We start from the raw sequence: 15,183 nt of genomic DNA, 5'->3' as shown, positions 1-15,183 counted from the left end.
TTAAACAGAGTGGAATGAATGGATACATTTATTTTTGCTCCTTCCCTTAAATCCTAAAAAAGGGAGAGAGGGAAGGGGAAAGGGAGACAGAAGAGGTCAGGGAGAGGGGGAGGGAGGTGAAGACAGAGAAAAGTAAAAAAATTTAAGTTCGTTGAAATGAAAAGTGAATGGATGGGTTGTCACCAAGTTAGCAGGATAGGAAAGTGGAAGTCTAAGTGCTACAGAGGGTGAAGCAAACAAGAAAGCCAATTGGAGCAACAGAAAACTTGACCACTAGAATCCCCAGAAGGTAGGAGAGAGGGGTGGGGCTGTAAGAGGATTGGTTGAAAGACTGTCGGAGACCTGCTGTCCCCACTCGGCTGCTCCTGTTGCTAGTCAACCATTCCTCCTCCATCATGGCAGGAGAGAGGAGGCTTCCATTATTGAGACACACAGTCCACATGAAACAGATCCAGAAACACCTAGAACAGCAGAATGAAGGAATAAGACAAGAGGATGAAGATGGGGATATGGAATTAAATGAATGTATCTACTAAATGATGAAAGATATCCCCTTATCTCTGTTCGCCTCCCAAATGAGGTCTACCAACCAAATACCGGTCCTGTCTACTTTTGTCCCAGGAAGGAACTGAGTGCCCTTCTTTCTGGGGAAACTGGCTAACCTATAAGAAAAGACCTATAGATACTGGCATCTGGGGTCCTTGCTCAATCCTAGCATAATGCCAACCAGCTCACAAATCCCAACCAATCACAGTTCCCAATCAACTTGTTGGTGCCAAAGAAACATTTAACAAAACCCTCAAACATGAGATTAGTCCCAATAAATACAGAGAAGAAAAGGAACTTGAAGGAATAGAGAAAATTCAGGGTAGCTAAATTATAACAACAGTCACCCTACCTCCCAAAACGGAAATTAAAATGACTCATATCTGTAAGGAGAAAAGGCCATCATGGCATTCATCAAACAGAATTGGATGCCGTAAAAAATTAGAGAACAACAACAACAAAAAAGTCTTGGGAAATAAAAATATGATATAAATAAGTTCAGCAGAACATTTGGAAGACAAAGGTGAAGAGATCTACAGGAAGTTCAGTGAAAATTAGCAGAAAATAACTATCGGTTTAGGAGTTCTACCATCTTGATAATACAGGTTGCAGAAAGAGAACAGAGAAAGTGAAAAGGACATAAGAATAATACAGGAAAATTTTCCAGAACATATACCCATGAGTTTTAAGATTAAAAGGCCACTAAATATCCTCTATAGTGTCAGAAAAATACTGTGTATCATCAAAGAACTATCAGAGTGATAAAGTGATAAAGAGGAGATTCTAGGTATTCTAGAATGAAAAAAAAAGTCACACACAAAGGCAGATTCTCATTGGATTCCTCTACATTAACACAAGAAACCAGAAGGATCTGAAGCAATTCCTTCAAAAATCTTAGGTAGAGTCTACAATTCTAAACCCAGCCGAATTTATCAATACAGTGTGAGGATATCAGAGAAGTAGGGTCTAGGAACAATTTGTCCTACACTCTTCCTTGGAAAGTTGCTAGAGGGTGTGCTTCTGGTAAATAAAGAGAAGAAAACAAAAAAGTGAAACAGAGAGCTTTTGGGAATTGAGGAAAGCAGCATAGGAAAAAGGTAAAAGCACTTCCAGGATGATGTTGAACGAAGTTTCAGGGGAATGGCTGCAGGATAGCCCTTGAGAGCTAGTTGAGAATGGAGAAAAGGGTGGGGAATTCCAGGAGGGAGGTCTTCTGCATTTCAGGGACACTACTTTTACAGCAGAAAGATGTCGTGAGAAAAACAAAAATAAGATGTTGACTAGCTGCACTGATGGTCTCAATGAGACCTGACAAAAAAAAATAGTTCAGTGTTTAAAAAAAAAAAAAAAAAAAATCCATGACCAAGACTGGAAACACAAAGCACAAATGTGCCACTGCGTTCATTTTCCAAATATTTCAACACTGATTGCTCATTTGTACAAAGTCGCTGACATATTTTCTTGTGGTGGAATAATTCTTTGTTTTGAATGTCCTATCAATATGAAACATGTTCAGGTTACATAACTAGTAGTAAGAAGAATTTCTAGAGGAAAAAAATGTCAAAAAATGTCTACTTATTCTAAGTACAGGACAACAACAAGGCTTCTATCAGAATAAATACCCAAACTCTTACTTGCCTTTATTAAGGGTGGAGTGCCTGATGCAAGGTGGAAGTCTCTTGGCTTATTACTATATCTAACGGTTTTTAATTTTTATGAATTCCATGATAATCCTGTTTTACATTTAAACAGTGAAGTGCAGTACATGCTAAATTCACCATGAACCCAGAAATGAAGAGCTTCCTAGAATAAGAAATGTTGATGTTTATAAATTTCATATGAAACTAGATCATGGAAGAAATTTGACACAAGGAGGAAAAAGACCTATTGATATGGGATTGTATCTGACAGATTTGCTCATAACCTGATGGAATGTAGTTATCAAGAGGAGCATGGTTATTTCCTCATATCATCCAAAACTAATTCATTCTGGTCTACTCAGACAGTACAATTCTGACTGATATGGAGGACATCAATTCAAGGCTTTCATTTATACATCTACAGACATCAACAAAGTTGGGGTAACTTCTGGTCACCTTTCAGAAGTTATGCTCTTATGAAAACGTCCACTCAAACCAACCTCCCACTCAGCCCCCTGACACCAATGTAGTCCCCAAACACTCCAAATCGGCAGATTGTCTTAGATGCCTCCTGCTAGCATGGACACTTCGCATTCTCTTCCTTCCGTCCAAATCCAGATTTCTAAGTCTGGAACCTGAGCTGGATCCAGGTTCAAGCGTGTATATTTGCCTGCCTGCATTTCATCCACCCCAAGATCTTCCAGTCTGAGAAGACAGCAGACTAATATAGCACTAGATAACAAAGCAAAAGCAGAACTGTGGTTCATGGTGTAGCACCAGGCAGAACTTCAAAGTCAACAAAGGCAGCTTTTGTCTATTGGTTATAATGCAAAATAACAAAATGCAAATTTCTCTCTAGCTGCTACAGTGGTGAAATGGGGACAAGAGTCCTCAGTGTAAATCAGCTTTTCAAGGAAAAGGATGCTCTGGAGCCATGCAATTGCTTTTAGAAACTTCCCTCCGGCAATTTTTGGTAAAAGCAAAAAATTCTTTGTTATACTTCTCTCTAGTAAGGCAGCTGTTTAGTATCAGGAAGTTTTAATAATGACACAACCAAATACGATTCCGCTCTTTATGGTAGGGTAATTGGATGAAAACATGCAGTGGAGCTCTTGATGTTATTCTAGAATGCTTCATTATGAATAATCCTCTCCTCTCTGGGTAAAAGTGCTTTGGGATAGAATGCAAATAAATGTGAACTTCTCACATTTGTTTTAAAGGACGCTTTTTGAAGAAAGCAAGAGCTACAAAGGAGTGGAGGGCGTGAGTCGTGAAAACACAATCACCCAGGGGCGCCTGGGTGGCTCAGTGGGTTAAGCCTCTGCCTTCGGCTCGGGTCATGATCCCAGGGTCCTGGGATCGAGCCCCACATCCGGCTCTCTACTCAGAGGGAAGCCTGTTTCCTCCTCTCTCTCTGCCTGCCTCTCTGCCTACTTGTAATCTCTATCAAATAAATAAATAAAATCTTTAAAAAAAAAAACACAATCACCCAGAGCAAGGATTTACCCCATGGCTAGAACTGTTTGGAAGTCCAATCTATAAACTTGATTTTAGAAAGCACAGAGAACAAAAGACATCTTTACTTCACACTGCGTTGTACTTGGGCCATCTGTTACAGCTTTTTTTTTTTTTTTTTTTTTTTGCTAGAAACGTTGCATATAATGATGCATCCCTGAAACCAGATGGCATATGAACTATTGCAACAAAGAAAGAAATGAGGACAAGGAAATATTTTGTGGTCTTTCCAGAAATCTTTCACAACCTTCACATTTAGTGCCAATCACTAGGAAAGCAGCAAGTTCAAAATTATAGTTGAGGCATATAATTACCCATATTTGACCTACTTATAAACTCTTCTGAGAAAAAAGAAGAGCAGATAGCTGCACCTAACTCTTTTTGGTTCCTGACATACACGGTAAAGTAAAAGTAGTTAAATGGCGTGATAGTGCTTCCATTGTTTTACTAGCTTCGTATCAGGAGGTGCCCAGCCTGAGTGCCTCGAATGCTACACACTGTAGATACCTCCCTCATTCCACCAAAATAAAAAAACAGACCTAAAGAACACTGTGAATGAAGCAGGGCACAGAGCAAATACATTTTCAAGGTTGCTAAGTTGAGTGGAGTAGGGCAAACACAGTGGGAATGTGGATATGGAAATGAAGTAGGTGGACGGATTTATTGGCCCATTTCCTCTGAGCAGCATTAAAAACCTTTACAATCAATGTGCACACTAAAGAAGCCTTCAGAAACAGAGCAGACAGTATTATACCAGTGGGAACCTTCACATCCCGAGGGCAGAAGACATGAATCTAGTGTAGCAAAGTTTGAGAGTCTACAATTAATTTACAGTTCCCTTCTGAATAATGAAGCGAATTCATGTGATCAACTTAAATGAGATTTCTCCAGGCAACTTGTTTCACAGAAATCTGCGTAGTTTATCAAATTAGCTTAATATATGAATTATTCTTAAATCCAAATGAAAGAGTGTCTAATTCCTTGCCACATATGGAAAAGGTTTTCAAAAATCTACATCGATCCCAGTGTTATCCACAAGGTCTGTATAATCATAACTTTAGTCAAGTAAGGAAGCAGTCATTCTTAGGTCTGTTGAGAAAATGAACCGTATGCTTTTACACATGTAATAGAAACCAACTAAAATAAACCTCCCTGTTACTAATGTTCTCACCATTAGGTGATGTATTAGCTTGAATGAAAAACGTACACATTCACAGAAAAAATAAATCAATGGTAAAAAATTGGCAACCTAACATATTTTGACCCTAAGTGTATAGAAATAAATTCCCTAGTAGTAAAAGTTGAAGACACAAAGTGAAATTCAATATATATGGATGAGAGACTCAGTAATTGAGAAAAATTGTTTCAAAATATTCAAATATAGGAAATAGGCTTGTTCAATAAAAACCCAACTCAAGGTCTGCGTCGGATAGAAAACGCTAGGAACCATAAAATGGATCAGGGTTCTGAAATGTAACTGACATAGGGCACTAAAAACAAGTATGAATTATACTGGAAATGGCTCTATCAGCTTTCAACTACAAATAATCCTCATGAAATAACAGCAAAGGATCCCCCAGGATGTCCCTATTCTCTTACTCTCAAGCTCACCTCCTCGGATGTAAACCTCTCCCCCAGAGCTGTCCTTGTTCTTCCTTCTCTAGATCCTTCTCCGGATTCCTTCTATTGTCTGTGAGATTCTTTGACTGTTTCTAACCAACATCCCCATTTTCCATTCTCATCAGAAATGCTTTTGTCTTAACTGAAATCTCTTTCCTTGATGATGTTACTAATTTCCTCAGGATCATCTTTGAGCATGGAGGGCCTTGTGTGCTCCCTGTTTCCCAATACTATCCTTTTTATTATTATTTAAGATTTATATTTATTTGACAGAGAGAGAAAGCACACACAAGCAGCAGGTAGAGGGAGAAGCAGACTCTCTGTGGAGCAGGGAGCCTGACATGGGACTCGATCGCAAGATCCTGGGATCATGACCTGAGCTGAAGGCAGACACTTACGTGACTGAGCGACCCAGGCGCCCCTCCCAATTCTATTCTTAACAGTTTTGCCAGCATTGCCCAACATCTGCTTCTCTTTTGAAGTCTATGCTCCCACCTATAATCACTCTCTCTTCCTTGCTTGCCACCAACAGCCTGAGACATTTCCTCACTTTTCTCAATGCCTTTACTGTTCAGCCTTTCATTTCCCACCATGACCTCTGGCCATCACCCAACATTAAGTTCCTTCCAACATCTTAACTTCACGGTTCCTCGGCCACTTCCTTTACCTCTGTGACCTTAGCCTCCACCACAACTAGCCACTCACACAGATAATCTCTGAAACTCCTTCATCACTGGGAGGTTCGTTCTTTAAGATTTTTGAACCTTCAGACTCCCCAGATCACAACTATCTTCCCTTCTCACCCTCCCTTTGAGTCCTTTTCTCTCCTGCAATTACTTCCATTTTTCTTGATTAGTATCTCTTCCCCCTTAAGTTCTGATCTGGCTTACCATTTCCTTTCTGATGCCACATACTGCGTGAATGAGAATTTTAATGACACTTCTCAAGGATCATCACTTTTATTTTTTTTAAAAGATTTTATTTCTTTATTTGACAGCGAGAGAGATCACAAGTAGACAGAGAAGCAGACAGAGAGAGAGGTGGAAGCAGGTTCCCCGCCGAGCAGAAAGCCCAATGTGGGGTTTGATCTCAGGACCCTGAAACCATGACCCGAGCTGAAGGCAGAGGCTTAACCCACTGAGCCACCCAAGCACCACAAGGACCATCACCTTAAATATTACAGCATCCCCATCTTGCCAGCTTCTCCCTTCAGAGTATAGATTATGACTGAAATAAAGTCACAAAACATGCTCATTGAGTCTAACACAGGTTTCTCACTCTTGCTAGGAAATGTGTGACTCCTTTCTTGGTATGCCTGATCTCTTCTCAGAGTTGTTGTCAGCCTTTTTCACTGTTCTTAATGTCGCCCTTACCACAATGACCCTTCCTATTTTAGCAGATGCCTTCATCACCTATCTCACTGGTAATAGTGTTATTTGACTTGGAATCTCAGTTTTTCCATTCCCACATCTTTTCTCCTTCACCACTGCTTTTGGGGAAAAGTTTTCATCCTCATTTCTGTGGAAGGTCTTGTATGGACAATACATTAAATGTCTTCAAAACAGTTGGCTTATTTTTGGCTTTAAGGTGAAAATTATCTTATTCCTGTCACTTTTGAGATGTGAAATCGAAAGAATGGGATTTTTGGTCAGCGTGGGGTGTTATAGAAAGTGTTCATGGAAGAGCAAAGTCATTTTGGAGTTTAGGACATTTTATGGGGAGGGCTTCCTAAGGTGGGTTCTAGAAACCCACCTTAGGTTTCTTAGGTGGAATACTGAAGCCATTAGCTTCTAGAAGATAGAAGCTCCAAAGGGAAGGTGGGAGCATTCAGTGGCAAGACATTCTGTTTCCAACTGTGCTCAAAATTGAGCTTGGTTATTTTTACTGAGCAGGGAACATCTATGATGAAGAGGAGAATGAGCTGAGATTAAATGCAGAAGGGAGGATGGAGGAGGCAGAATTGGAAGCGCTTACTTCCTTCAAAAGAATACTGTGTAACAAAGTAATAAACCTTATTGTTGAAAAGCTGGAGAATCAGGAGCGCCTGGGTGGCTCAGTCGGTTAAGCTTCTGCCTTCAGCTCAGGTCATGAATCCAGAGTCCTGGGACAGATTCCCTCCATCGGGCTCCCTGCTTAGCGGAGAGCCTGCTTCTCTCTCTCTTCCCCTCTCTTGCTCTCTTTCTCTCTCACTATCTCTGTCTCTCTCTCTCAAATAAATAAAATCTTTGGGGAAAAAAAAAGTTGGAAAACCATGGTTAACAAGAAAAGATAACCTGCTCAAAACTCCACCAAAGAACCAATGGCATTATGTGATGTATTTCCTTCTAATAAATTTAAGCTGCTATATAACTGTTTCTGGTTTGGGGGGGCGCAGCACTTAACACTACATCATTATTTTGACATGAGATCCAAGGCATCATGTCTGAGCACACGGTTCATATGTGGCTCAATCTGATCTCTGAGCTGAGTCCTCTCCCTTCAGAAACGTCCCTAACCAGCAGGCACTCTCTTCAACTTACTTCGTAATCACTAAAGGAGCTCTCATACATACTGAGGCAAGATGAGATGGAAATGCTGAAGAAATATTAGACTTCCATGTTACTCTTTCTTGGATGGAATCTAATATTTGAGATGTATATATGGTATTTCTTATGGGTGGTTGAGTATCACTTTGTACCTAGGGTATCTGTCAGTATTTCCAAATATACTTTAGATACGAAATAAGACTGTTAGCCATAAAAATAAGGACTCAACTTCCTTTTGGAAATGTAATTAAAACATTACATTCACCAAACACTAGCATGACGAAGAACTGTTATTCTAATATCTAAGAACGTGACACTGTGTCAGAGCCAATTTTTACATGAAAAAAACCACGAGGAAGAATACATCAAAATGTTATCCCTTGGTTAAAAGTTTCAAATTTCAGGAAGTTCCTTGATTTAGTTTTCCATTTCAGGGAGGGGTTGTTTTAAAGTGATCCAACACCAACACTGTTCATGCAAAGTCATCTTCACACTGTATTTATGAAGAGACAGTATCTGCAAGCATAGCAAGGCGCTACAGCATTGACGCCATGATCTTGCCTACATTCCTTATTCACCATTCTCCAAAGTGCCTGGTGAATGTGTGGTGGGGGGGTAAGGGCACGTACGCATGCACACACGTGATTTTATAACAAATTGAAAACACTACTTTCTGCCCTATTTTTTTTTCCCTAATATTATTTTGAAGACCCTGCTGGCTCTATAGTTTGCACTTTCACTACTACTAAATTGCTCTGTTATTTGACCAGACTCAGTAGATAACAAAAACCATTTAACTAGAAATAGAAGCCAGTGCCTATTAAGTTTTCAGGATCAAAAGCAGAATAGCTTATCTTCTAAACATCAAATTGGGAAGAGAAGGCGATTGCATTGCACTGAATTTAACTTAGGAATCAGTCATTTGTCTACAACATTTACATAATGTTAAAAGATGTGTAGAATTCTTGTGTGTTCTTGCCAATAGGATTGTCGAGATCATTAAAGATTATTCAAAGGCAATGCTTTTGTCTTTCTCATCTTTGTGTCCTCAGCACCCAGCTTTATCCAACACTTTGCAAATGCTCAATTAATACTGAGAGAATGAAAAGTGCTATATTCTTAAATACATTTATGTACGTTTAAGGACCTCTTCACAATTGTTCGATTATTCCATCTCTTTGACCTTTGTGGCTTATTTTGTCCCAAACTACTGTGTTTATCTTCTCCTTGCCGGCGTGTAGAATAGAACCTAGGAAACATTCATATTCTAATGTCAGGGATATAGTGAGTTCTTGTAACCCAATTAGAAGTTAAAGGATGGAAAAATGTTCCACTTTCTAAGTTATACTGACGAAGCCACACATTGGAGTTTGAGCAGCAGTCCAACATCAACAGGACAGGAAGGGAGTAGCACAGAAGCTCTCAGCCTTTCATCAAAAGTCTGGCATCTGATGGGAGTGTTAACATGTCAAGTACGTACACCTTGAACTAACAGTTTCATTGTGTTGTGACCAAGTGACACTGCCAAGTAGGTACTAGAGGGGAAAACGTCCTCTTAGACCTTCCAGATGTCTTACTTTCTCCAGGATGTTTTAAAGTAAGATGTCAATTGAAAAAAAAAAATGTTAATGAAATGAGAACACAGGAGAAAAGAAAGAGGAGCTGAAAGGGTCCCCAAATTGAGTAACTTGGTTAGACAAACTTTTCCAATGTCATTCTATTTCAGAGGATTCTTATTTAGTTCTTCATATCACTCTGTGTATAAGGTGAAAGAGGTCAGTTGGAAAAGTATCATTAAATGGGAAAACGCTCAGAACCAGTAAGGTTTGAAAACAAAAGTCTCACAGCACATCTAGGTGTGATGTTAAACAGAACAGGCCTGCTCTAATCATGGGAGGCCCTGCTCTTCCTTTTTGTTGGTCTGTTCCTGCTTCATGCCTTCAAAAATGTTTTTGAGCATGTCAGGCCCTGACCTAGGTCCTGGTGAAAAATGGTTAAGGTCCCTCGTCTCAAAAAAGCTTGTATTCCAATAGTGGGGCAAAAGCAGGGCACACACTAACAAGAAGTCAATAGGAAGCTATGAGAAAGAGCTCCACGTTATGCGGTCATTAAAGAGGATGATTTATTGGAGAATAGCTGGAGAACTAGCTTTAGGTCAGATGGTCAGGGGAGGTGGTACATGCAGCTGGGAGTCGAATGCAAGAAGGAGCCGGCTATTAGTAGCAGAACATTCTGGGGAGTAGAACATTCCAGCAAGGGAACAACTTGTGCTTGAAGTGTGGAGGAAACCTTAAGGAACTTCCAAATATAGCAAGCCAGACACAGTTCCATCACCGATAAATACAGGCTGCTCTTTCCTCCTCTTCGATCTCTCTGACACACCATCCACAGTCTCACATATGCAGTGAAAGGACTGGACTCTGACCGCACACACCGCTTATCACTTATTATTACGAAGATGCGGCTTCGCTTTGTCCATCCACGACCTCGCTGCTGGGATGCACAGAATCCCCAGGACCTTCCTATGAAGGAGTTTATAGGACATGCCCCAGTCTCTTGGGACAAGAACTGCAGGAGCAAGTAGGTATCTAAGGGTGGAACTGAGAGAAGGGACAAAGACAGAAACACGGGTACTGAAATGCCACTATTTCAAAAAGCCTGATTTAGCCCGAAATTGTTTTACCCTTTTCAGATAGGAAATGATGATGCTGTTTTCTCTTTAGAGGCCAGAGGAAGAGAAAGCAGTAAGAACAGGAGCAAGGAAGACTTAAATCTCTATCTAGCTTAGCTACTGATTAAGTGTGTTAAAAATTCTGAAAACCTTTCATTATCATTCTTCCAGTCAAAGGGTACAGACTTTCAGGCTCAAGTGTGTATTAGCAGCACTGGCGGCAGGGTGGGGGGGGGGGGCGGCGACACCAAACTTGCTTCATCTTATCAGCTGACTTGTCCTATTCCTGGGGGCAAGGACTTGCCTGTTGATTCACCCTTCAGAAATCTCCCTTTGGACTTCTCATTCTGCTTCTTCCACTTATATTCTACCTCTCTCCCACAAGATTGTGGGATCTTTGTTAAAAAACAAAGAAGTAAATGAGATCTGAAAACAGCATTTATTTAGATATTGTTTGGACTAATTCAGGAGGTGAGCTCAGTGGAAAAACATGACCATGCTTTCCTATATGCTTTGCAAATCACCTACTAAATTTGGCATTCCCACGTTTCCCTCCAGGGTTATTCCCGGGGATCCCATGCATATCCCATGCCTTTGAAGGACTGTGTTTTGGCAGGAATAAGGAGAAGCGGGGATTTTGTTTCCCATTAACAAACTGAGCTCTATGTTTACTTTGAATCTTCAGACATAATTTGCAGAGAGTAGAAGGCAACAGACTTATCTGGTGCACTCCAAACAAGGAAAATAATGTTACAAAGAGTTCATAAGCTAGGCTTATATTTATTCCTTTCTCTTTTTCTCTGATAAGAAATATGACTCAAGCACCATGTTGCTTCTTTTCTTCACGCTGTGCTAAAAGATTCTGAGTATCAGACACTAAGCCACACAAATAACTCTCATTTATGAATTTTTCTTCCTGTGTAGTGTTCTAAGTGCACTTCTGCTCCCACAGCAAGTGGTAAAGTTATGCCACAGATCCAGGGTGCCTAGCTTCTGGCACTTACTGAATGGCCTATATTGAATCGTGTTAAACTTATACTTGAGGGACAGGATCTGAGACAAAGACACTGAGAGATGCAGAAACTGAAGTGGATGCCGCCAAGACACCACACCAGGAAACTCGCCCTCAGGCAGGTAGGGCAGACCCAGCTGGGGGCTGGGAGGGTCTGCAAAGCTACTGGTGAGGACTTCAGTTGGGTTAGAAGGGATCAGGGCTGGACTTTGCTAAAGAAAAGAATTCATGACATTTCTATCTTTCCACTTTAGTCTTTGATTTTTTTTTTCTTTTCATAATCAGTATTGGAACTATTGAGACAAAAAATGCAAAGAGATTTTTCCTCAGGAATCTGACAAGTCAAATATGATTTTTGGGTTAATTTATTCTAAGAGTAAGTGTTTTAATTCCCACGATTTCACCCCTCCTTATTGTTTCCTATTTGTTTGATTACAAATGATTCAGAAGAACGAAACATCTTATATTCCCCAAATATAAGCCTCTCCTTTCATGAAAGGGAATAAAATCACAGCCTCATGCAGAAAGATTAGAGCAATGCATACTTTTCACTGCCAACAATAAGAGGCAAAATCTCATTTTCTCCCCAACGTCAGAAAAGAAATAGACACGTGTAACAATTGCACCTGGCAGTTGCCTGCGGTCCTCGTCAGTAACTTCAAGGCCATCCCGAATTACTGCAGATATCATTCCATGGAATGATAGAGCACTCCTCTATCAATGGATACCACTTTTAAAACAATGAGAAACCTCTTCAGAAAAGACCATGAGAACAGAGTAAAGGAGTGGAAAATCAGACCAAACCAGTAAGAACACTTTAAAATATGTATTTTGAAAGCATCATCACATATTTTATTTTCTACCTAGTAAACAGCAGGTAATAATAGAATATTAAAAAATTAAGTGATGCTCTAAGGATATATTTAAGCATATAAAGATTTAGAAAAAAAAACAGTGGTAAAACAGTGGTACAAGTAATGTTATTTCTAAGCTACCAGATTTTGCAATTAGGTGCTTTTCCTTTCCCTAAATTTTCTCATAAAGCAGGAAGTAACCGCTTTATATGGACATTAAACACTAAGGTCCATTTTTCCTCTACCTTATATTGTATTGAAAATCTGACTAATAAGGAAATCACAGTGTTACTCTTTAAATTTGTACTTAAGTTACTCATCTTTTTTTTTTTCTTTTTTAAGGTTGATTGATTTGAGAGAGAGCCAGCCAAGTGCGGAGCGGGAGCATAAGCTGGGGGAGAAGCAAAGAGAGGAGAGAGAAAATCTCAAGCAGATTCCCTGCTAAGCAAGGAGCCTGGTGACTTGGGGGCTTGATCTCACAGCCCTGAGATCACGACCTGAGCCAAAATCGAGTCAGACTCTCAACGGGCTGGGCCACCAGGTACCCCCAAGCTACTCCTCCTCTCATTAAACACAGAACTGTTCTCTTTTGCAGACACACCCAGCCTCTATCACACACACACTAGCATCTCTGCAAAGCACAGCTATGAGCTGACAAGCTGCTGAAAGTCCCAAGATAAGAAGGGCCGTAAATGCCTGTTCACAGCTCCTCGTATTTGCTCTCCTGTGATTTATATCCAATTTATGACAGCCATTACGGTGGATACACTTCATTTAATCAAGGGCATAGTCAAGTCCTCATCATTAAAAGTCCCCCCAGGGAGAGGGGAGAGCAGGTCCCTCGTTTCAAGAAAGCACTACAAATACATATTCAAAATACAGAGCTGAAGGGAGTCAGCAGGGGCAATTAATTTTATGGATCGGAGTTACCAGGGTATAATTGTCTTGTAAGGCTGCCACTTCTTGGCTCGTTTTACCTGCCCAAGTGTCTCAGTGGAGCTGGAGCACCGGTGTTCAGTGTTCACCTGGTGTCTTTCAGACCAATGGATACATACCCAGGAGCCCCGCTGCCTGAAAACCAAGCTTGACTGATACCCAAAATTAAGTGCAGCGTATTAAGAGATAGATTTGGAAACTGCAACACAAGACTGTCCAAAGTTTATTCTTCTAAAACTGTCTGCCCTTTCACTAACTGAAGACATTTGTGAGGCTGATTTATTTGATTAGTCTAATCAAGCTCATGAAATCCCTAGTAAACAAAGTGACTGTACAAATGCAAGATATTCTAATTGAAAATATCTTCCACATTTTAACATTTCTAACAAACGAGCTGATGACAGAGAGACGAGAGTAGGCTGTTCAGTCCTGGGGAAACAATAACTCCTAGATTCTGGCAAATTCATGTTCATGGAAACGTGACCTCATGGAGTATGTATACATTTTATAGGACTCTGACATCTCCACCGACCTCTGTCAGGGCAGTAATTCAAGGTCTGTTGTGCTGTGATAGAACCCATTCAGTTAACTGATTTCTGCCGCGCTCTGACATTGTACTGGTTCCATTCATAACAACTCCCGGCTGTGTGGTGCCAACGGAAACAGCTCATGTGAAGTTTATCATCCTAAGAAAATAATGGGTATCAAATACGAAGGTGGTATTCATGGAAATAAGCAGTTCTATGAAATTCCAAAGCCAAGGAGGCTGTGTGGCGAGGGGCGCTCTTCTTCCTGAGGGGCCTGGTTATCTCAGGTTTCACTGCCCTCCTCAGGTTCTGCACACTGAATTTCCATCCTCAGCCTTTCCATCTTCCTAGGATTATCTCTATCAGATTTCCCTACTGATTCTTATATTTAAAACCTTTAGATATAGTTAAATCTTATTTATTCTTCTATTTAAAACGTTTAGATATAAAACATTTAGATATATGACATGTTTAAAACATTAAGAGCGAGCTCAAAGTCGGTCTCCTTTCCCATCACCTCTGGGGAGTGGCTACGTTCTTGCTATACATTGGAAGGCCACACCATGAACAGGTATTTGTACAGATGAAACCAGTTAGAGCCTTTAGCAAAGGGTAGATTTAACCAAGCTTCTCATTTTCCTTCTTTATTTTTAGGCATCTTTTATATTTTTGAAGGACACCCACCCCCACCTTGTTAGCAAGGTCACATCCACCGGGGACGGCTTGCCCACAGAAAAGGAAACCTGACATACAGCTGAGTCCAGGCAGAAGGTTTTCTCTGGCCAGAAAGGCAATTTAGCAAGGGTATGGAAAGTATTATAAAACCATGCTGAAGTACTCACAGTTTTGGCTTGGCAAGCAGAGGTGGTGGCTCCTTAGTGGGTGAAAGTAGGACAGCTGGTGTTGGAAGAGATTGATTACTGTTAGCTTTGCCATTAATCAGTCCGTTTACTCCATGGCCGGGATGGACTCCATTTGTTTCCCGCTCAGCAGAACTGAACTGCATTTGAAGGGCTGCCATGTTGAGCCCTAACTCAGGGCTGTTCACCTGCTGGACCTCAGACGGTTTCTTTGATGCCAACTCAAAGGAGCTCATCTCCAAGATTGGAGGGGGAGGTGGAAAGTGCTGGAAGTGATCATTGTTGGATTCTCCCACTGAATCATAGTTACAGTTTTCAGTGTTGGCTAAGGAAGGCGGGGGAGAGGAAAAAATAGTAAGATGTTATACTTCAACTGTTATTTTCATGCTGTCAGAGACTACCTGAGGATCCCTTGTGCCTTCTTCTTGTTAAACACAGTTTAAGTTGTTAAAGAAAAGGGAACTCTTTGCTCTCTCA

General features: G+C 40.6%; 1 protein-coding gene across 1 annotated transcript in view; it reads right to left on the bottom strand.

The window, feature by feature from the left end:
- Window positions 1-15,183, bottom strand: part of PALLD (palladin, cytoskeletal associated protein) — a 386,386-nt gene that overhangs the window by 181,219 nt on the left and 189,984 nt on the right. Inside the window, exon 9 of the mRNA XM_045997079.1 lies at window positions 14,689-15,031. Coding sequence (XP_045853035.1) covers window positions 14,689-15,031 — 343 coding nt within the window. The remainder of the gene's footprint in view (window positions 1-14,688; window positions 15,032-15,183) is intronic.

This window comes from Meles meles, chromosome 2 (genome assembly GCF_922984935.1).
Source record: "Meles meles chromosome 2, mMelMel3.1 paternal haplotype, whole genome shotgun sequence".
NCBI classification, from domain to species: domain Eukaryota; kingdom Metazoa; phylum Chordata; class Mammalia; order Carnivora; family Mustelidae; genus Meles; species Meles meles.
Note: the sequence above shows the minus strand (reverse complement) of the source record. Positions and strands in the feature narration are given on the sequence as shown.